At 41.1% G+C, this 23,370-nt stretch overlaps 2 protein-coding genes across 12 annotated transcripts in view; both read right to left on the bottom strand.

Moving 5' to 3' along the window:
- N4BP2L1 (NEDD4 binding protein 2 like 1) overlaps positions 1 to 16,865 on the bottom strand; it is a 29,179-nt gene extending 12,314 nt beyond the window's left edge. For 4 of the 5 annotated variants that reach the window (XM_055542431.1, XM_055542433.1, XM_055542434.1 and 1 more), the window contains exon 1: positions 11,197 to 16,865. In XM_055542431.1, coding sequence (XP_055398406.1) covers positions 11,197 to 11,375 — 179 coding nt within the window. In that variant the 5' untranslated portion in view covers positions 11,376 to 16,865. The other variant, XM_055542432.1, reaches the window with a different exon arrangement.
- A 144-nt stretch (positions 16,866 to 17,009) lies between these two features.
- The window catches only part of N4BP2L2 (NEDD4 binding protein 2 like 2), a 62,141-nt gene continuing 55,780 nt past the window's right edge, over positions 17,010 to 23,370 (bottom strand). For 3 of the 7 annotated variants that reach the window (XM_055542413.1, XM_055542418.1, XM_055542420.1), the window contains 2 exons: positions 20,928 to 21,013; positions 17,010 to 17,183 (listed from right to left, as the gene is read on the bottom strand). In XM_055542413.1, the coding sequence (XP_055398388.1) occupies positions 17,154 to 17,183; positions 20,928 to 21,013 (116 nt within the window). In that variant the 3' untranslated portion in view covers positions 17,010 to 17,153. Of the gene's footprint in view, positions 17,184 to 17,238; positions 18,616 to 19,291; positions 19,339 to 20,927; positions 21,014 to 23,370 lie in introns of those variants that run through there. The other 4 variants (XM_055542414.1, XM_055542419.1, XM_055542415.1 and 1 more) reach the window with 3 other exon arrangements.

Raw genomic sequence — 23,370 nt, 5'->3', positions numbered from 1 at the left:
TGACTTACTGTGTATAATAGGCTCCAGTTTCATCCACCTCATTAGAACTGATTCAAATGTGTTCTTTTTAATAGCTGAGTAATATTCCATTGTGTATATGTACCACAGCTTTCTTATCCATTTGTCTGCCAATGGACATATAGGTTGCTTCCATGTCCTAGCTATTGTAAACAGTGCTGTGATGAACACTGGGGTACATGTGTCTCTTTCAATTCTGGTTTCCTCGGTGTATATGCCCATCAGTGGGATTGCTGGGTCATATTATGACATTATTTTTGATGAGTTATTCATATGGATGAACCATAATTTACTTAACCAATACTCTGTGGTCAGGTATTTAGTTTGTCCCCAACTTCTTTGATTCTCAGCAAGTTTAAGTATTTTTCCTTATGTGTGCTGCTCATTTAGAGATATTCTTTTGTGAACTGCATTTTCATGTCCTGTGGTTGTTGATAAAACCTCCTTATTGTGAGGTTTATGGCTAAATTAATTTGTAAAATCTATATTAAGTACCTCAATTTATTTTTAATTTTGTTTATAATGAACTCTAACATACAAGTCTCAATTAACAGAACTTTTCTTAGTCACATGAACTCATCTTTTACGTTCTACTTTCTGTCTTTGATAACACATTTATAACAGTCTTTCCCAACCCAAGATTATGTAAATATTCATCTATGTTCTATTATATTTCACTCCTCAATCCATCTAAAATTTCAGCTTTTATGTGGTTAAAACAGAATGAAAATGGATCCCTATGTCAAGCCACTAATAAAAACCTGAAATGGATTAAAGACTTAAATGTAAGACCTGAAGCATAAAACTCCTAGAAGAAAGTGTAGGGGAAAATCTCCTTGACACTGGTCTTGACAATCAGTTTTTAGGTATTACATCAAAAAGCACAAGCCACAAAAGCAAAAAGTAGTAAAAGAGGCTACATCAAACTGAAAAGCTTCTACACAGTAAAGGAAACAATCAACAAAATAAAAAGGCAATCTACCAAATGGCATCACCAACTAGAAGGACATGTGTTTGAATAAGCTTGGGAGTTGGTTGGTGGACAGGGAAGCCTGGCGTGCTGCAGTCCATAGGGCTGCAAAGCATCGGACACAACTGAGCGACTGAACTGAACTTACCAAATGGAAGAAAATATTTCCAAATCATATATCTGATATGGGATTAATAACCAAAATATGTAAATAACTCATACAACTCATTAGCAAAAAAAAAAAAAATCCAATTAAAAAAAGACCAGAGGATCTGAAGAGACATTTTTCCCAAGACATACAAATGGCACACAGGTACATAGAAAGGTGCTCAATAGTGCTAATCATGAAGGAAATGCAAATCAAAATCCCAATGAACTATCACCTCACACCTGTTAGAATGGCTATCATCAGCAAAACAAGATATTAAAAGTGTTTATGAGGATGTGGAGAAAAGGAAACCCTTGTGCACAGTTAAAAGGACAGTAAATTATTGCAGCCTCTGTGGAAAACAGAATGGAGGTTTCTCAACAAGTTAAAAATAGAACTACCCTGAAATCTAGTAATTCCACTTTTGGTTTACACCCAAAGGAAATGAAAACAGGATCTTCAAATTATCTGTATACTCCCCATGTTTACTAAAGCATTATTCACAATAGCCTAAATATGAAAACAAGTGTTTGGCAGTGGGCAAATGGATAAATGTGGTAAATATATGCAATGGGATATTTTTCAGCCAGGAAAAATAAGGAAATGCTTCCATTTGTGACAACATCAATGAACTTTAAGGTCATTATGTTAAGTGAAATAAATCAGACAAAGACAAATGCTATATGACCTCACTTATATGTGGAATCTAAAAAAGTCAAACTCATAGAAACAGAGTATAGTGATGGTTTCCAGGGGCTGAGGGTATGGGAAATGTCGGTCAAAAAGTACAAACTTCCAAGTAAAAGATGACTAAGTTCTGCGGATCTAATGCACAGCATGGTGGTTACTGCTAATCCTGTATTATACACCAAAAAGCTGCTGAGTAGATCTTAATATGTTCTCATCACAGAAAAGAAATGGTGATTATGTGACACAATGGAGGTGTTAGCCAAGACTACAGAGGTAACCATTTTTCAACGCAGGAAGGTATCAAATCAACACACTATACAAGTTAAACTTACATAATGTGTCAGTTACACCTCAATAAAGCCTGGAAATAAAAAAAAGACAAGTGAGTGGCACACATGGATTAAAACCCAGGCTTCTGGCCTCAGAGCTTTACACTAAACAACTGTAACTGAGTGTCATAAAATAAACCACAGTTATCTTCTTTCTCTAGTGACACTGAGGTTGTCTGCAATCTTCTGTACCATAAACAAAATTTTCAGTGAACATCACTGTGCCAATCTCCTTGTGAATATGTAGAACATCTCCTGAGGGTATATACTCAAGTGGAATAGAAATGGAAACATTTTAGGTTTTTTTGAAAAGTAGAGCAGGTGTTATTTAAAATTTCCTTTCAGGAAAAAAAAAAAAATTTTTTTTTCTGACAGAATATATGGTCCATGAAGGCAGGGATTTTGTCTTTTTTTGTTCAATGCTCTACTCTACATGAGACATACTAGATATTTGGTAAGTGTATATGAGTCCAAGAAGGCAATGGCACCCTCCTCCAGTACTCTTGCCTTGAAAATCCCATGGACGGAGAAGCCCGGTAGGCTGCAGTCCATGGGGTCACTAGGAGTCGGACATGACTGAGCAACTTCCCTTTCACTTTTCACTTCTATTCTGGTGAACTGTAGACAAGTCCTGGAGAAGGCAATGGCACCCCACTCCAGTAATCTTGCCTGGAAAATCCCATGGACGGAGAGGAGCCTGGTAGGCTGCAGACCATGGGGTCGCGAAGAGTTGGACATGACAGAGTGACTTCACTTTCACTTTTCCCTTTCATGCATTGGAGAAGGAAATGGCAACCCACTCCAGTGTTCTTGCCTGGAGAATCCCAGGGATGGGGAAGCCTGGTGGGCTGCTGTCTATGGGGTCGCACAGAGTCGGACACGACTGAAGCGACGCAGCAGCAGCAGCAGCAAGTGTATGAGTGGTTCTTAAATATCAGGTTTTGTTGCCTTAATTATGCAAACTTTGTATAGGGTTGAAAAGAATCTGTGAGAATTTCTATTTACTCTTTATGTGTTGAGAATTTTACCAAAACCTCAGGTTTATCCCCAAAGGAGACTGGGAAAGAGCATTCTTCCTAGACTCCAGTACTTCCTCTAGATGTTATCGGAATCTTCCCCAATGACTTTAAGCTGGGAGGCAGGAAACAGGTTCAGCAACTCAGCAACCTGAGGAGAATGGGGAGGGAACCATAGCTGTAAAAATCTTGAGCCTGATCAAGGTGTGGCTGATCTTCTTGGTGCTGCCAACTGCAACGCCAAGGCTAAGCCTTGCCCTTAGGCAGATGGAGCTCAGCCATCACCAGCTTCATGAACGCCGCCAAGCCACAGGGGCTAAGGGCATTCCAATGAATAGTTCCCAGGCCATCCCAGGTTCACTCTCATCCTCACACCTCCAAAGCAGGGCATGTTTATGAGATTCCAAACCAGACTCCTAGTTAGCCCTCATGTGCCAGAGTGGCTCCACTGCACTTTCCAGCAGAAATTCCTTTCAGTGTCTTGCGTGTGAACAGCAACTTTCCAGAGAATTCAGCAATGCTACAGGTTTCTCCTGTGTTTAATGCTTTGCTGGTCAACTCAGTCATGCTCCGACGAGAAGGAATCACATAATAACATGTGGGTTCCTTACCCTGACAGTTGAAATACAGATAAACTAAGCTCTTTTTATCAGAGAAGGCAATGGCAACCCACTCCAGCACTCTTGCCTGGAAAATCCCATGGATGGAGGAGCCTGGTAGGCTGCAGTCCATGGGGTCGCTAAGAGTTGGGCACGACTGAGCGACTTCACTTTCACTTTTCACTTTTATGTAATGGAGAAGGAAATAGCAACCCAATCTAGTATTCTTGCCTGGAGAATCCCAGGGACAGAGGAGCCTAGGGCTGCCGTCTATGGGGTCGCACAGAGTCGGACACGACTGAAGCGACTTAGCAGCAGCAGCAGGAAGCTCTTTTTATAGGGTCTTGACAAGTTTTTTCATTACACAACAGATTGAAATCAACCTCATTACACTTTGATCAGGTCACTCTCACTAGCCTCTTCCTTTGGTGCAGAAGAAAAAGGTCTGATTAGAAATAAGGAGAATTTATCCACTATGACCTTGATCAAGATATGTAACTTCTTGAAATAATGCCTTTTGCAGCAATATGGACAGACCTAAAGATTATCGTACTAAACAAAGTCAGAAAAAGAAAGACAAATACCAAATCATATCATTTATATGTAGAATCTAAAATAACAATACAAATGAACATAATCTATGAAAAAAAAAAAACAGATTCACAGACATACAGAACAGACCTGTGGTTACCAAAGGGGAAGGGGGAGGGGAGGGAAGGAATGGGAGTTTGGAATTGGCAGAGGCAATTATGTGTAGGATGGATAAACAACAAGGTCCTACACAGAGACCTATATTCAATATTCTGTGACAAACCATAATGGAAAATAATGTGAAAAAGAATATATACATATATATATGAGTCACTTTGCTGTACAGAAAAAATTAACACAACACTGTAAATCAACTATACTTCAATACAATTTTTAAAAAAAGATATATAACTTCTTAGAGTTTAGTGTCTTCAGCTTGGACTAGATGAACTCTGTGAGAACTTCCTGATCCTTTCCTGAGATTTTCCTATGAGAATATTCTTCCCCTTTCATTTCTTTCTCTATTTCTACTGCTTCTCTAATGGTAACCACACCTATGACATTACATGGCCCAAATCCAGTAGGATCTTCTTCCCATACCCCAGTAGCTCAAGGACTATAGTGGTGGTGATTCCCCTTTGTTACCTTTCTAGTACATGACTGAGAAAAGACACTGCACTGTGTGTTCTTACTCTCTGTGATCACAGGTAGCATATATAGTCCTCTTTCTTCCCAACCTTCAGAGAGAGGCACTGCAAGGACTCTCAGCATTGGGGAGAAGAGATTCAGGAACCACCTTAGGAAAAAAATCACTAAAAATATAAAAAGTCAGTAGCTTCTCCAAGTAGACCTGAGTGGCTAAAAATCTGAGATGGCACCTGCCTGATGCTCTAATTTTCATACACACAGACCTGGAATACTACAGACTCTCTATTTTGACCTTGCTTTTACTTATGAGAGCCCTAGCCTCATAATTAAAAACACCATGGTCCAGAGCACTGTGGAGCAAATATGCTCTGGGGTCTAATTACTCACTACTTAGTTAACCTAACTAATCCCCTCTTCCCACTGCTTCTCAAATTTTTTTAAACTGCATTTGGTTTAAAGTGTACCTTCGTCCCCATCTCTGTTCTATCGTTGCATCACATCAGGAAAGCATCCTTTCACCTCCTTGGACAGCTCTGGTGCCAAGAAATAATGAAAACTTATTTCTCTTGATGGAAAATTCCAAGTCGTCCAGACATATGAATAAGGAGAAAAGACAGCTGTCAGTGAGCATCCTTTGAGCCTACTGAATCCATATCACAAACCATTTTTGATGGTGCCAAAACAAACATTGCAAAGGATGTGTGTCATAAAGCATGGTCCCCAGGCTTTGCTTTGACTCAAACTTAAAGATTTAAAATGCATGAACTGACTTAAGGTTAAGAACTTTTAATTTTTCAAACAAGGCCATTAAAATTAAAAAAAAAAGACTACCCTGAACTATTGCCATTTCAAAAGGATGTTTTAGTCATATATTCATGTAAGGCAATATTATTCTGTCACAAAGTAATGAGATTCTGACACATGCTATAACATAGATGAACCCTGAAAACATTAAGCTAAGTGAAATAAGCCATACACAAAAGGACAAATACCATATGATTCCCCTTTCATAAGGTATCTAGAGTAGTCAAATACAGAAATAGAAAACTGATCAGAGGTAGGTTACCAAGAGCTGAGGCGAAGGGAGACGCATTGCTTAATGGACAGAGTTTCGGTTTGTGGTGATAAAATTTTTTTATAAAAGACAGTGGTGATGACAGCATATCACGTAATTAATAGCACTGAATTGGACACACTTAAAAACGGTTAAAATGTCCTCAAAGGGGGGACATTACACACACACACAGAAGAAAGCACACAAGTAAACAGAAGTCCACAGATGTTTTCACTGAAGTCAGAGGAAAGAACAGGTGCAGATCCAAATGAGTATATATCAGTTCAGCTGTGGAAACAAATAGTTCTGGATCACCTGCTGAGGGTAAAAGGTCTTGGAATTGGAATTCTATTTCTTCTCTCAATCCTATACTTTTTCATCCAGCTTTTTAGCATTTTCCGTGGTCTGGCCGTGGGGTTACCTAACCAACACACTCAATATGAACAATTCACTGCAATCAAGCCCTGCTCCTCGTGAGCCTAGAACACTCAGGTCTTTCCCATCTCCATCTTCTTACGTATGATGCTAATCCTTTTCCTTGGCTTTCTGGTCTTCAGACATCCTCCTGGTCTTCCAGGGCAGCCTGAGAACCACCTCCACATGGAAGAGACTAGCTCTTCCCTAATTATCCTATCCTCCTAATAACCATCCTCAGTGACTCCACTGGCCTTGACCACCACCAGCACAAAAGAGGCTACTTCCCATGAGACTTTACTTACCCGCAGCAGTGTGCTGGTTACTATCTTCCATTTTTTAGTCATATGTAGGCTCCTTCTCTCAACCTTATATTATATATACCTTATTGTACTTAGTCACTTAGTCGTGTCCAATTCTTTGAGCCACCATGCACTGCAGCCCACCAGGCTCCTCTGTCCACGGGAATTCACCAGGCAAGAATACTGGAGTGGGTTGCCAAGCCCTCCTCCTGGGGATCTTCCCAACCCTGGATTGAACCCAGGTTGCATTTCTGGCAGATTCTTTACCATCTGAGGTGTTAATAGTCTTATCAGTACTTAGGAAATACTTCTATTGTTGACTAGTGAATAATTAACAATAGTTGGTATTTATGAAGCCCACACATTCTTACAGTGCTTTCACATTCATAATCACAGGATGATTGTTTTTTTAATATAAATTTATTTATTTTAATTGGAGGCTAATTACTTTATAATATTGTATTGGTTTTGCCATACACTGACATGAATCCACCACGGATGTACACGTGTTCCCCATCCTGAACCTCCATCCCACCTCCCTCCTCATCCCACCCCTCTGGGTCATCCCAGGGCACCAGCCCTGAGCAACAGGATGATTGTTTACCACAGTATCTTAAATCCTCACAATAAACTAACCAAAGGAATATTAGCTCCATTTTAATGAAAAAGAACCTGAGGTGTTCAATCAAATGATCTATACTAGTTCATAGGCTAATAAAATGTAATAAAATAGTTCATAATTAAACAATTAATAGCCCTGAGTAATTAAAATCAGTCTCCTTACAGATTAAAAAAACTTCCTTGTATGTCCAAACCAAGAATAACCCTAGGGAAGCCCTTTATATAAAAAGTACTTATTTACCTGGTTATTTAATAAATGCTTCATCAAACAACCTATGTCTATCGAGCCAAGTTATTGAATAAAACTACTTGCAGCTAACTTAAAAAGTTATTTTCACCTTTAAAAAGTTTGCAAACTTTTTAATGGAAAAAGTTGAGAAAAAATGAGAAAGTCAGGGGCAAAAGTCTGTATTCTACCCACTGCCTAAAAATCAACTATAAATACTTATCTTTTTACACATTTCTTAAAACAAAAAATGGAATTTTTGTGTATATTAGAACATAGATGTCAAACGTACATCTATGTTTTCATTAATAACACGTGACTTATAAGCCAATCCTCTATTTTTGTACACTTAAGTTGGCTCACATTTTTTTCTAGGACATCAAAACTCTGTGCTGAACATCCCTCTAATCTCATGCATTTGTCTGGTTATTGCCTTAGGATGAATTCCTGGAAGTAGAGTTTACAGGCCAATGACAATAACCTATTTTTGAAACGCTTTTTAAATGAAATAGAGGTGATAAAACACATATAGCAGGGAAGCTAATTTTTTAGTACTCTGATGTACTTAAAAATTTTAAGGCAGATAAAAACTTCAACTGTTTTTTAACATGCCCATAGAATTTAAATAGATGTTTTCCACATTCCAGTCCCCGCAAAGTGTGAAAACATACAGATGAAAAGCACAGAAATCTAACATTGATTTGGGACACCAGACAGAGCCTAATTTCAAAAGCATTTTTATTTTTTTAATCAAATGAGAAATGATAGTTAAGTAGAAAAAAAGATGAACCTGCATTTGTAAAAACAGATCTCCAATTTTTTTTAGTTTTATTTTCCTGATTCAAGAAATACATGTTCATTATAGAAAATTTGTAATATACGTAGAATAATAAAAATATGAATTTCCCAGAATCCAACAATACATAAGATAGCCTTACAGTTTTTACTACTTTCTTACCTACGTGTATTTTTTTTTTTAAAACAATGTGCAATCCTCCTTTTCTCCCCACAAATGGCCTGCGACGTTCTGCATCCTCACTGCAGGCCTCTCTCCTTGCTGAGCTGTGGCTTGTATCCTTACCTGCTCTCCTGATTTCCATGTAAATACACAACCCACCCCAAAGCAGGGCCAAAGTTCTGTGTTCTCAGAATTGCCCATGTCCAGCCTATCAAGAGAACTCAAAACGTCAGCTCCCAGCTGCCTCCTTCACTTCAGAGTCAGGCTTCTCCCCAGGAACACCATGAAGATGATCTCAGCTGGTCAACATCTTCAGCAGAAATGAACACCTCTTAAAATGTATACAGCGGTTTAAGGTTTAACAAGTTGTCTCACACAGATGTAATCCTCACAGGAGTCCTCTGAAGCAGATGGAGCAGATTTCCCTGTTTAACAGGGAAGGAAACTGAGGAGTTGAGAGCACAGCTATTCCATGGCAGAGCTTGGATATGAAGCCATAAATTAGGACTTCCCTAGTGGTCCAGTAGTTAAGATTCTGCACTTCCAATGCAGAGGCACAGGCCCGATCCCTGTTCCAGGAACTAAGGTCCCATGAACCATTGGGTCCGGCCAAAAAAAAAGAAAAGCCATAAATTGACTCAAAGTTCAGAGCTCTTTACCTAGCCATTAGTAACAAAACACTTTTAAGTCTTACAATTAGAAATTAAGAGCTAGAAAGATCTTCAGTAAATCATCTAACCTAATCTCTGTCTTACTATTCACTTATAAGGAAAGTAAAGAACAGCTAGGTGACTGTCCAAAGTCACCAATTGTTTTGTGACAATGAGGATCTAAAGGCAAAATCTTCAGAATTCCAGGATAGTGCACATGGCAGCCATCCCTAGAGAGACGTTCTTTAATAAGTTGGTCTCTTATCTGGTGTCTTCCACTTAGCCAAAAGTCAACCAGGAATTAAAATCTTAAAAGTGTAGATGTTAGAGCCAGAAGGGACCTTAAGATCAACCAGGCCAACGCACTAGCTTTGGAAATGAAGAAAGTTGAGGCCCAAAACACACCACTTCTGCTGTTCAATTCTGTGCACCCTGCACTCACCATATTACTCCTCTCTGGGTAGCTCGAAACAAAATCTGGCCAAAGACATTTATTCCCTTCTTGGACACAGTGTGTGAGAGGCCACAGATCAGCAAGGCCAAAGTAAAACTGAACAGGGTTTGACTGCAAGAAGTATCTGGTTGGTAACAGATGTACCCACCATGACTGTATCATAAAATAATCAAAGTCTGCCAGGTTCCAGGAAAGCTTCCCCATTCTCCACTCAGACAGAGAAAAGACCTATTGAAATGTGTGTGGTTCTTAGAAAAGGGTACCAATGGCCATTTGGAAGTCACCAGTCCCTTGAATCTGTGAAAATGTAGCAATAAGGTTTTGCTAAAGGCAAATCAGCCAGGAATCCTAATTAAAACTGGCAGCACATCCCCAGGGCTGTCATCTTTCCCTGACCCTACAGGACCCAGCCCTTCCTCCCACGTTCTTTGTGTACCATTCAAATCCGCTTCTGATTGTACGCTGCCACCTGGATTCTTTTTCTAAGGCTCCACAGTTCCACGGCCAGCCCCCATGATTCTACAGCTAGCTAGCCTTATGTCTCTGGTGAGATGGAAAGCTCTTTGAGGGCCAGGGACCACTTCTACTGAACACATACTACTGCCAGACACTGCGCTTTTGCAGGGTAAGATATGGCCCCCACCTTCAAGAAACTTACAAGATAAACAAAACCATGTGCAAAACTGAGCACAGCCGCAGAGGTGTAAACAGGAAGCGGAGGAGCCCAGAGTACGAGGATAACAGACTTGAGTCTTTAAGCGCTGTTGTAATCAGTTAGAGAAAGGGCAACGGAGGGGCAAGCCAGGCAAAGGCAAACCAGGCAGGCGGGCCAGCGTCAGCAAAGCCAAGGAGAGAAACAGTTCAACGCTGCAGAGTGGTGGGAGTTGAGGCTGGAGCGGCAGGCCTAGCAAGGTGGCCAAGGCAACAAGCCCGTGTCATTCACGCTGCTCCGGTACGGGGGCAGCTGACGCAATTCGCGGGTAAACTAATTTGGGCGCCTTGGGGACAGTTGAAAGGCTGTGTCGGTGACGGCCTGCGAGGCCACGCGACCCCCTCCCAGGGGCACCTGTGCGCCTTCGCAGTCGCCAAAGCACACGCGGGGCTGCCTCCACCTGCCAGATATTCTACACGATCGCGCGCCCTGGCCCGGCCCCGGCCCCCGGCCCGAGCGTCTCTGCTCTGGTTTAAAACGCCTGTTGACGCACTGTGGCGGGTGCCTGCGCGCCAGCGGGCGGCCCGGCGGTCTCCTCTGCAGTCGCCATCGGGCTTTCCCAAAGAAGGCTGCCCATGGGCCCCCGACCCCAGGCTGCGAGAGTGGGGGAGAAGCCGTCCAGCCCCGCTGACGGGGGTCCGCGCGGGGGGGGGGGGGGGGGCGGTGCCATGGGGGCTCGCGCCAGGCGCGGTGCAGACCACCGTCCTCCCGCGAGGGCGCAGCCTGGGAACCCACGGCACGGGCCTCCGCGTCTCAGGCCCGCGGCCCGGCCGGGAACCGGGTGGCCCGGCTTCCCCTCGGCAGGCGCGGGCTGGACCGGAGCCCGACGGGGACTCGGTGCGCGGCGCATCATTACCTGGCCAGTGTAGTTTTCCCCGAGCCCGGGAGGCCTCGCAGGAGGTAGAGCTGTTTCCGAAAGCTGTGGCGGCGCGGAGGTGTCCCACGCGGGGGCGGCGGGGCTGGCGGCCGAGGAGGCGGTGGCTGCTGCCGCCGGAGGCTCAGCCTCCCAAAGGATTCAAGAAAACTCTCCTCCATGGGGTGGGGGCTGGCGGCGAGAGCCCTGCGTTCCCTTTCCTGAAGTCACGGTCTTGGCCAAAGCTGTTGTTTTTGTGGCTCTCCGGCCATGTGATAGATGGAGGGGCGGGCGCTCGCAGCCCAGCCCCTCCTTCCCACCCTCCCGAACCGCGCTGCGTGGGAGGGGTCGTCCTTACCTGGAAAGCCGGGGACGCTGGGAGACTGACAACCGGGAAAACCTCGGCGACGACCTCCACTCCCCTCCCACCGCCCACTCTTACCTCCAGCCCGGCCCGTGCCTCCCTGCCCCTGTGGCCCTGGGCCCACCAAGCGGGACACTGGTCACTTGCCCGGGCCGCCCGTGTGGAAGGCAGGCCTTCTGAAAAGCCCTACCCCATCCCACCGCCCACTAGGCCTTGAAAGTGAAATAATTTTAGTTGAGGAAGAGAAGGTGAACAGCATTTTGAACAGTAACAGTAAAAACCATAGTCTCCCCCAGTTTGTGAGCACCAATATCTGGCTGGTGTCCCAGTGGCTAATGCCACTCTCCCAGGACCTGTATAATTCTGCCCCCCTCCACCCTTTTTTTTTTTTTTTTAATTCTTCTTTATCAGCCGGCCAAAAATATTTTTAGAAAGCTTTGTTGCTTCTACATAACTTTAGAAATCTCTTCTTTAAAACAAGGCACCCCTTAAAATTCAGACAGATTTATGAACAGTAGTATAAACTAGGCCTCCTGAGAAAGAAGGGTTACTGCCCAGGTACACGCTTTGTTGCCTGAAAAGACATGGTCTCCCCAGAAACTATTTCAGCTCCCCAGGGAAAGGAGCAGTCTACTGACACTAGAGAGAAGCATCTAGAATTGAGTGCTAAGTTCCGGGAACTGGTGAGCACCAGTTGGTTGATCACCACAGTACCTTCCAATATTTCACACTCAAGAGTGTGATAGAAAGATCCTATTTTCTGAACTAAAATCCAAGAAGCGTGGACTGAAATAGACAGTATTGAAAATTAACACCATCCTGGAAAAATCCCAGATATATGGTGGCTTGGGCTGTAATAACCATTGTAAAGCAAATACATTTTGTTTCAGGCAGCTAAGGTATGAAAATTTTGAAAAGGAACTGTGAAGAAAAGCAATTTACTTCTAAAACAAAACCCAGGAATTGCACAATGAGCTCTGGAAGGCACTCTCCAAGTAGGGAGGGGGTCTATGCTCAGAATTTCACCTTCCTCTTGGGGTTCTACTAGGGAGGGGCAGGGGAGGACAGGGCGGTGAGCTACTCTCTCTTGACATATCCCTTCCCAGCATCTGAGCAAGGATTTTTAGCACTGCTGAGAAACACTGAAATTTCAAAAGCTTCTCTAAATATTAGGGGAAAACCATAAGGAACAGAGACTATAGATGAATCATAAAAATAGTGATACTTATCATGTATGTATCCTATCATACTTCTATGTATCCTAGAATACTTCTTACAAGAACTTTTTGCCCAGCCTCAAATACTACCTTTTCCATTCTATACTTGTGTTCTCTAATACAGGAGTCACAAGCCACACGTGAAATATGACTGGTCCAAGTGAGATTGGGGCATCCCTGGTAGCTCAGCTGGTAAAGAATCCACCTGCAATGCAGGAGACCTGGGTTCCATCCCTGGGTTGGGAAGATCCCCTGGAGAAGGGAACAGCTACCTACTCCAGTATTCTGGCCTGGAGAATCCCATGGACTGTATAGTCCATGGAGTCGCAAATTGGACACAATTGGACACAACTGAATGACTTTCACTTTCACTTTTCACTTTCGAGTGAGATTAAAATACATACTGAATTTCGAAGGTTCCATATGAAAAAAATGAAGTAAAATATCTCAATAACTTTTATATTCATGTGTTGAAATGATAGTATGGTGAGTACATTAGGTTAATATATTATTAAAATTAATTTCATCTGTTTCTTTTTGCTTTTTAATGTGGCTAGTAGAAAAGTCTGAATTATGTATGTGGCTGACATATTTCTATTGGACAGTGTTGCATGCGACTTCTGTCCATTTCCATTTCCTTCTGTAAAGCGTGTCCCAGGCAGCATGGATAGGGCAGCAGGACACACAGCTTTGGGGACTAGAAGTTTGGGCACACTGAGACTGCAGTGTAGGGGGCAGCTGGAGCAATGAAGGAGGTCCTGGGAAATGTGAGTGTGCTGTTAGAAGAGAGGTCTGGAGCTGGAGGCAAGAGCTTTGGAAATTCCTGCCCTGTGAGAAGATGGAGAATATAGCAGACAGCTGAAGTTGGGACTCAGGGATCACACTTAAGGACTGTGCCCCCTCCCCACCAGCAAAGTGGATCTGTTGAAAGAAAGTACAAGGGACAGACAGAATTGAGGAGAAAAAGGCTGGCAGTATCTGAAAGTGACCCTAGACACTTCTTTCTCTTAGCTCTCAGATTTAACTAGTCAATAGGCTCTGTTTTCCCCAATTTATTCCTCAGAACCACAGTTTGTTTAAAGCTGTTTGTGTATCTGTTTCTTTCCACTAGACTAAGTTCAAAGGCAAAGACAGCGTCACCCTTGTCACCCCCAAGAGCTAACACAGCATCTGACGTTCAGAGGTGCTCAATAATTGTATATGGACCTGAACTGCCTTCTCAGTAAATGAGTCTGAGCATGGGCTTTACTAAAGATTAAGACTGAACAAAGATAAGGACAACTTCAACTGAGGAGTAATGTAAACACAGTCAGTGACCACATCAGCAGTTCTGAGGGTCACAGTACTCTCAGATAACGTCTACAGTCAGATCCTCACTGCCCTAACAAGGTGGCAGCCTCAAGAGAGGAGGGCTACCCCGGGTCAGAGGATCCCTGTGATTAACACTCCTCCATGCCCTCAGTTCATCCAACCAGGTTTTTCAGCTCTCAAGTTCTATTCTATTTCTCTAGAATGTGATGACCAGCACAATCTCACTTTGCTGTCCTACAAACCATTGCTATGATGAGGTAAAGAAAATAATCTTAGAAGTAGTTTTTGGCAAGCAAAGAAACATTCAAATCTTTCTCTAATTATTACTGCTTAACAAGATGTGGAAAAACAAGGGGGTACACAGGAAGAGCTCATGGAAACCTGAAATTTAACCCTTGAATCTACAGTTCCAAATACTCCACAATTGGGAATGCTTAAATCAGCCCCAGGTTTCTCCCCTGGAGATGCCATATGGCAGAAAGTCTGAAACCAAGATGAAGCTTCCAAAGCAGTATAACCAAAGACCCTGTAACAGAGGAGAATCATTTAAAATAGAGGTAGTAGCTTCTCAATTCTATGTCCTTTCTTCCCCTACCAGAAGCTTTTATCTGATTTCCCTACCAAAAGTTTTGATCTGAATTTTTACTCAAAAACATGTCTTATATACATTTTTACCTTGTTACATATATATATATGTAACATATATATATATGTAACATATATATATATATATATATATATATATATATATGACATGAATTGAAAGAATAGGAAAGCATCCATCTGTGCCTCCTTAGCTGTTTCTCTGGGGGACCCCTTGTTGCTCTAGCACCTCCAGCTTTCACCTTCCACCAGTCTGCACTGCATTATTTGGCCATTCAGAGGTAGCACCTCTCTACTTAAAACTCCTCCTTTCTGGCTCTTCCCTCGTCCTTCCCCTAGAAGCTGGATACAAGAAGCTGGAAGAGGTTAGGGAAGGGGGACAATGGGACGGCAGTCATGCAGAGTGTCTGCTGGGCTGAATCAACAGGGGAGATGCTCAGGACTCGGTGGCCTGGGATAAGTCTGCCAACAAAGAAATGTCCTCTGGATAAGACTGACTTTGCTCATTCTAACCTCACATTACCACTGCCTCCTATATCCCATCCCTCTATCTATCTGAGGTCATACGCCTCTCCCAGGGCGATAACCATAATCTGTTTCCAGGCACCAAGTATTTGCCACTATGCATAGGGACACTTGAGGAGTGTAAGATTTGAAGAGGAAGCCTGGGAGGTGGGGAAAGCAGTCCCAGCCCATTTTTCTAAAGCTTCATTCTGGAAATTAGGGCAAGGTAATAAAGGTAGTGGCTGGAGAAAACTGGGGGCATCCTGGACCCTAAGTACAAGCCTGGGTGGATAGTTAGCTGATACGCTTCAATACGGCACAGAGTCTCAGAATTGGTCATTAGCTATGCCATACTCACTGTTAAATATTTATACTATTACCCTTATGCACAGCCATGGTGGTGTATTCATTAGAAATCCATAAATGTTGCTACTGAAGGGCCCTAAGAAAGCAAAGATTTGCCAGATGCCAGAGTCTCCTCTGCAGCCATCTGTGTTTCAACCCTAATACTGATTATTTCTTGTCTGAAATCATCCCATTCTAGGCCAAAGGTGAGTCCAGTTTCACAACAGCACTAGGAGCCTGCACAGAGAGCAAGATCTCAGGGACTACAAACAAACATTGGATACCTTGGTCTCTGTCTGGATCAGACTTATGGTCTAGCAGAAAGATAAACTGAAACTGTACAAAATGAACTAGGGAAAATGTTGAGCTATTTTAAATAAAACACTCAATTCCCAACCAAGCAGAAGGAATACAAATAGTTAGCTTCCACTCTCTCATTGAAACCCCAGGAGAATGAAGAGGCTTTTTTTGGGGGGTGGGGGAAGCATTAGGAGAATGGGGGATATGATTATTATTTTTAAGTATTAATATAAACTGTAAGAAAAAAGATCACGGCAACAAAATAATTAAAAACTGGAAAGCAAAAGGCCTAGTGTTAACTAATTTGGAAAAACAATTAAGAAACAAAACTTGAATTATAGAAAGCCAAGAAGAAATACCATTTACTCTGCATAACCCCTAAAATTTCAGGAACTGGAAAATTCAGGGCTAGAGGTGGGGCTCTAAATAGGAAAGTCAGTTAAAAGTCTGTTTAAGAAACAAACATCCACAGACAGGCAGCTGCTGGCCCTCTAGAGAAGCCTGGAGGTTTATTCCCTGGAGAAGATAAAACAGGATGAGAAGAGTAGAAGGTAAGATAAGGCAGGCAATGCTCCCTTTCTGAAAATAGGGATTACATAAATGCCTACATGTTGAATAATGAGAAATCACACCTTGTTTTTCAAATATGAATTTTCATATTTGAAATCTGTTAAGTACAATTAAACTAAAATAATAGCAATAATAAAAATAATAGTTACTGTAGTATAGTGCAAGTCCCACAATCCCCAACCAAAATCCTTGAGGTCAGAATTGTTTCAGAATTCAGAAAGTTCTGAGTGGGGTCTAGGGCACCCCTGGTAATTAAACACATTAATATTTCTCCAGTGAAATGTCTGAAAAGTCACACTAACTGGGGTAAATAAGGAGTACAACTAACCTGACTGTTCAGGTCATATTTTGCTGCCAACTTAGTTTTAATGCCAGACATTTAAGAAACAAAACAAAACAACTTTTGGTTTTCAGAGCTTTCTGGATTTGAAATTCTAGAAATGGAATCATTGACCCACATTTGGATAAAGGGGCCTATCCTTCTATTCCAATGCAATTTTTAAAATAATCTACTCAAGTTTCCTGGGTCTTATTTTCTTCATGAAATAAAATAGGGCAAATATCTTCAAAATTAGATAATAAATTATTCAAGTTATTACCTCTTTTGCTGAGTTTTTTATTAGTATTCAGGAAACTGATCAGAATAGTTGAACAGATTATTCAAACCAATTTCAGTCCAATGACTATATCACTCTACATTATCCTTCGGGTTGGCACTGAGCTCTCTTTCTTGATGATCAGGATCTTCAACAGTACCTGGAAGATGGAGAATTCAACTGCAAACAAACACAAGCCCAGATAAGTCCAGACAGAATGGTGACAGGAATGGAGTTTGTTGTCAGTTTCCTAAGCTCATGACTATTTATGCACCCCTGCAACCAGCATCCAGAATTTCACACTGTCCCCACAGCTCCCACAGCCTGCCTGGTCTTGCTTCATTCAAGAGCCTGTCCTCTGGATTCTGCCCAATCTTCTGTTTCTAAATCAAAACCCCTATGTCCCATTCCCTGATGATCCAGCTTTTTACACTGTAAAGTTAAAAATAAATACACTTAATTCATGCAAATGTGTTAACAAGTTTATTAAGTCAATACATTGCTGTGCCAGGAGCATTTCAAATCAAAGCTGCAACCAACAAAGATACTCAGGGGAAGGGAATTAACCCTTATTAAGAGCCTATTATTTTTCAAAAACTTTGCACAATTTATTTCATTTAATCCTCATTTAATATCCCCATGACAGATTAGTATCATAAACCAGTTTTTTTTTTTTTTTTTTCAGGTGAAAAAATTGCAGCTTTGAGAAGGCAGTTTGTTTAAGGTCACATACCCAGTCGGCAGGAACTTCAAGATGGGAACCCATTCTCTTTCCAGCAGGCTGCCCTACCTCCTTAAAAGAGTGAGGCAGTATAAATACTCTGGCCACCAGCAGGAAGAGGATTTGAGGCTCCAAGAGCCAACCACATTCTCTTGCTATTTCCTTCTTTTTAAATTTCTGTTTACCACTTGAGGCCCACTGATCATTATGCCAAAGACCACACCAAAAGGCCCATTCTCATTACAATTATAAAAATCTTGTACATAGCTACAGCACTCATAAAATTCCCCAACAAGAGAAGACTAATAATTAAGAGATGCCTGCTCTATGAGGTTCACAGAGGGCAGTCAGTTTAGCATGAATGTAAAAGATGAACACAAAAGTCAAAAGTATGGTTCATAAAGTGTCCTTGACACACAATCAGCATATAGAAAAGACCTGCAGAATTAGCCACTGCCAAATATGCCCATGCTTATTGTGTGCTGTTTATCCTGCTGTCACACAGAGGGGAAAGGTAAACACTCGCTTCCTAACTTCAATCCTCACATAAGCTCCATGAGGCCAGTTTTCATTGCTACATCTTCGGTGTGTAGAAAAATGTCTAAACTGAGGCAACTCAATAAACATTTGCTGAACAAATGAATGAATTTGTTCATGTCCTTTCTCTGGAATCTCTTCCCCTCCTCTATCTATCCCACATTTTCTGCTGCTGCTGCTAAGTTGCTTCAGTTGTGTCCGACTCTGGGCGACCCCATAGACGGCAGCCCATCAGGCTTCTCCATCCCTGGGATTCTCCAGGCAAGAACAATGGAGTGGATTGCCATTGTGGGTCCTTTAAATCTCTAATCTCTTCTCCCAAATCTTTAGTCTTTCCCCTTCCTTCAGCAGAACCTTATTTAAAACAAACAGAAATATTTTTACTGGGTATATGTGCGTTTCTGAGTTAGCTGAGAAATGGAAACACAGAATACTCTTAGAAATAAGAGTTATAATGAAAAAAACATATGGTTAATGCAGAGTATATTCAATTCTTATCAAATGCAGATATACACTGAAACAGTAGCAGCTGTGTTTATCTCATAATTTAGGTATTTGAAAAAAAAGTGCAATGTGTTTATTTTAATGTCAGTTTGTGTCAAGTTTAAAATATAACATGCATTTGTCTACATATTTTACCTCTTTTCCTAGAGAATCTTTTAATATTTAAATATAACCTATATCCCTAATTCCCAGCCCTCATCATATATCAATCTGTCAGGGGGGCAGTGGGGAAGAGAATTCATTATAAACTATGTATTGACAGAATGCTCTAAAATATATTCTAACAAATAAAGTTGGAAAATAAATTTGGTAGCAACAATCTAAGCTTTGTTGTATTTCACAAAAAGATCTACGTTTAAAGGAAAAAAAAACATCACATGTGCAACAGCACACAGGGTTGCTATGGTAACAGACGACATTTTTTATATTTACTCTTCAATTGTACATATGAGCTATTACAACCAAATAATGTCAACATCCATTTCCTTCTGATCATATACAGGTCTCCAGAATAAGTAGTACTTACAGTTCAAGGAATTCTCATTTTTTTTAACCAGTCTTCTTCTGTCTTTTCTAGAAATTATAATTAAAATACATATAATAATAATGATTAATATAGGGCACTGGGGTTAAGTTTTACACCATCATTTAACTCACTAGGAACACTCCCCAAATGAGAAAGAAACCTAATAAACACAAATGTCAGTTTAAACATTTAAAGTATCCATGCGTTTGTGTGTGTGTGTGTGTGTGTGTGTGTATTTAGGTAGCAACAAGGTCACCATGCAAATGAGGAGAAAAAAGAAATTTTTTAAAATGTATTTGGTTTTACTACCTGAGCACACAAATGAATCTACTTTTCCCACAGCTGTGTTTACATGAAAAGATACGAAATACCTACTATCCTGAACATATAATTCTATAATGGTTCCCTAAACCTTGATTTTACTATTTATTTCAAAATGTACCTCTAGCATGGCCCTTGGGCACATTTAAGTAACTACTAACTAAGGTAAACAGAATTCCAGCCTCTCCTCATTACATGATACAGAGGACTGGCTTTTCCAGAGTCTCCGTTACCTTTCTAACCTCCTCAGCCAGTCCTCCTCCAGCTGCCTGGGAAATTAATAGCCTGTCAGAACCATCATGGGCCACCAGAGTACCAATAATGAGGTGCTTCCAAGTTAAGTAAATATGAATCTAATTTGTAGCTGTTACTCTATTATAACAAGATTGAGGGGTGGACAGAAGAAAAAGATGTAAAGAAAAATAAACGACTCTCCTAAAACAGGCACCTGAGTCACCCACAGTTGACCCTTATACCAGCTGATACTACAACAACGTTAGGGAGTTAAATGCAACTTTCTCTCTGAGACTAATTGAAAGAAACATGCATAGGTTATCCAACCATTCACATACATCCTTTCTCTAATACAAGGGATGTAGCTCTTCATGTTACATTTGATGAACAGGATTTCTTTTTTTTTAAGAAACCAGTTAGAGGGCATTATGCTAAGAAATAAATCAGAAAGGAAAAGACAAATACTATAAACATCATATGTGGAACCTAAAAATACAACAAACTAATTAATAAAACAAAAAAGCAGCAAATTCAGATACAGAGAAAAAACTAGTGGTTATGGGAGGCAGGGGCAATATAAGGGTGGAAAAGTGGGAGGTACAAACTACTGGGTGTAAGATAAGCTCAAGAATGTATTATACAGACTCCCCTGGTGGTCCAGTGGCTGGAAATCCACCTGCCAATGCAGGGGACATGGGCTTGGGCCCCTGGACCAGGAAGATTCCACATGCTGCAGAGCAGCTAAGCCTGTGTGCCACAACTCCTGAGCCTGTGCTCTAGAGCCTATAGGCTCTGAAACAAGAGAAGCCATGGCAATGATAACCCACACACTGCAACCTAAAAGTAGGCCCTGCTCTGAGAAACTAAAAAGTCCACGTGCAGCAACAAAGACACAAAGCAGCCAAAAATACATCCATAAATAAATAAAATTATTTTAAAAAGAATGTATTATACAACACAAGGAGTATAGACAGTATTTTCTAATAACTATAAACGGAAAGTAACTTTTTAAAATTGCATTAAAAATTAATAATAAAAAAAGAGAAACCAGTTAGAGATCTTTGAAAGCATAAAAATATACCTCTACTGAAGTCTTCCACTGTAGGTAGATCATCTTTAGTGTCTTTCGGTCGAGGGGAACCACACAGTCTTCTGGCAACAAAGATTCTGGGGGTGGAGTGGGGGAAGAGAACAAATTTCATCTCTCCTGTCACACATACTTTTACCCTGAATATGAAGATATGCAAACATGATATCTAGACCTCCATAATGATAAAAGCCTGGTTTTGAAGCTATTTCAGTGACAGCTAAAGCAGGAATTAGTTTGTCTCAGATTCCTATTAGCAAACACTACCCAGACTCAATAAAAATGCTTAGGTATATATGGATAAAGTGATGTGTATCTTAGTTCATATTCTCGTGTAAATACAAATATATACACATCAGCAGCAGATACTGTCACAGGGCATAAAATTTAGGCAGGCATCCTTTCCTGAAACATTGTATAGAATATTGCAAGCACAGCAAGTTTAGTCTTCTTGCAAATTGCTCCTTCCACATAAGAGTGTATGGGGGGAAAAAATCCTCACAATTAAGATACTCATAAGCAAGTCCACACATTGATCTAAACAAATCAGCCAAATTAAACCATACAAGATATTCTTCCTATACGTGCACATCCCTAGCAACATGAGTAGCTTGGTTTCTTCAGGTCTATATATGGTTACTATATAATCCTACTGTGTCTCAGTTCGGTTCAGTTCAGTTCAGTCGCTCAGTAGTGTCCGACTCTTTGCGACCCCATGAATCGCAGCACGCCAGGCCTCCCTGTCCATCACCAACTCCCCGAGTTCACTCAAACTCACGTCCATCAAGTCAGTGATGCCATCCAGCCATCTCATCCTCTGTCGTCCCCTTCTCCTCCTGCCCCCAATCCCTCCCAGCATCAGAATCTTTTCTAATGAGTCAACTCTTTGCATGAGGTGGCCAAAGTACTGGAGTTTCAGCTTTAGCATCATTCCTTCCAAAGAACACCCAGGACTGATCTCCTTTAGAATGGACTGGTTGGATCTCCTTGCAGTCCATGGGATTCTCAAGAGTCTTCTCCAACAATACAGTTTCTACAGACTTCCTAATAATAGAATTCAAGTTCCCTGTCTTATTGACAAGGCCGTAGATATGCCAGAGCTTTGCTCCTTCGACCTTCGGCTATAAACGAATTGGTTTACAGCCTCCACTTAGAGTTTTCTCCTTTCCTTCTTTAAGCATCTTGTGCTTGTGCTCAGACCTCCTTTCGCAAAGAGGTCCTATTTCTGTGATCTCATCGACTGCAGCCTGACAGGCTCCTCTGTCCATGGGATTAGCCAGGCAGGAATTTTTCAGGCATACACTATTTCCAAATGTAAAATTCTTTCCCTCTGTTTTTCTTTTAAGTCACATTTGTATGATATAAGCACAGTTTACAATTCACTCCCATTTGGAGCCATCCCAGACAAAACCACAACCCCATATTCTCTTCTACAATCCCTTTGGCACAGCTAACCTCACTCATAAAATATTCATAAGTTTATCATTTATATTTTCTATGCACAATAATTTGTTTTGTGTTAGTCTTGTCTCCCCCATTTAGAAGGTAAGCTACTTGATGAATGAGGTCTATTTCCTCTAAAAAGCTTTCCAAAGCTTAATTAATGGATGCTGGATCATTATTGTTGATTATGATGGTATTGTGCATTCAGGGGAGGAGGTTTAGAATCTTTTCCCACTAGTGCCTTCATGCTTTCTGGTGCTGATCTAAGGCAGTGGTTATTAACATTTTGGGGTCACAGTCATCCCTGAGAACCTGATAAAATCTAAGGACTTTCTCCCAGAAAAATGACACAAAACGACACAAAGAATTATGCATATAATTTCAGAATATGAACTTTGGAATAAGATTCCTGGCTTAAAAGCAAATGCAATTTAACTTTTAAAATTGGTATGTTTCTTTGGTGCATCTAGGAAGATAGAAAATGGCAGCAAACCATAACGATGTGGTTATTCATAAAGCTTATAAAAATGGTAAGAATGACACCAGAACAGGTTGATAGTTGTTGAGTTCTCAGACTCTGAGATTTAACCAATCTTGGGTCTGAGCTGATTTAACCAAATATGTGGAAAACAGCAGAAGTTCAGGAGCAAAGTAAAAACCACTGGAAGTTAAAGTGTGAGAGAATCCCAGGCTCAATGGTAGGTGCAAAAGAAAAAGACTATCAGGAAGATATTGGATGCAGGGACTGGAGCTTTACTTCTTGGCTCTTACAGCTTCTGTCCCCAAGGAAGGGGACATATAATTACAAGAAATCATTAACATGTGCAACTGACTTACAGACAAGGGAAAATTGGGATATGTTCTTCATTTACTTTTTAAGATATTCAGTATCTTAAACAGGCATATTATTTAGAGGAAATTTACTTAGAATATTTACTTATAATGTTATAACAATATTACTTATAATATTAAAAAAAGTCAACCAGTCAGACTC

Source organism: Bubalus kerabau, chromosome 12 (assembly GCF_029407905.1).
Source record: "Bubalus kerabau isolate K-KA32 ecotype Philippines breed swamp buffalo chromosome 12, PCC_UOA_SB_1v2, whole genome shotgun sequence".
In the NCBI taxonomy this organism is placed as follows: Eukaryota; Metazoa; Chordata; class Mammalia; order Artiodactyla; family Bovidae; genus Bubalus; species Bubalus kerabau.
The sequence above is the reverse complement of the archived record's forward strand: the minus strand, read 5'-3'. Positions and strand labels throughout refer to the sequence as shown.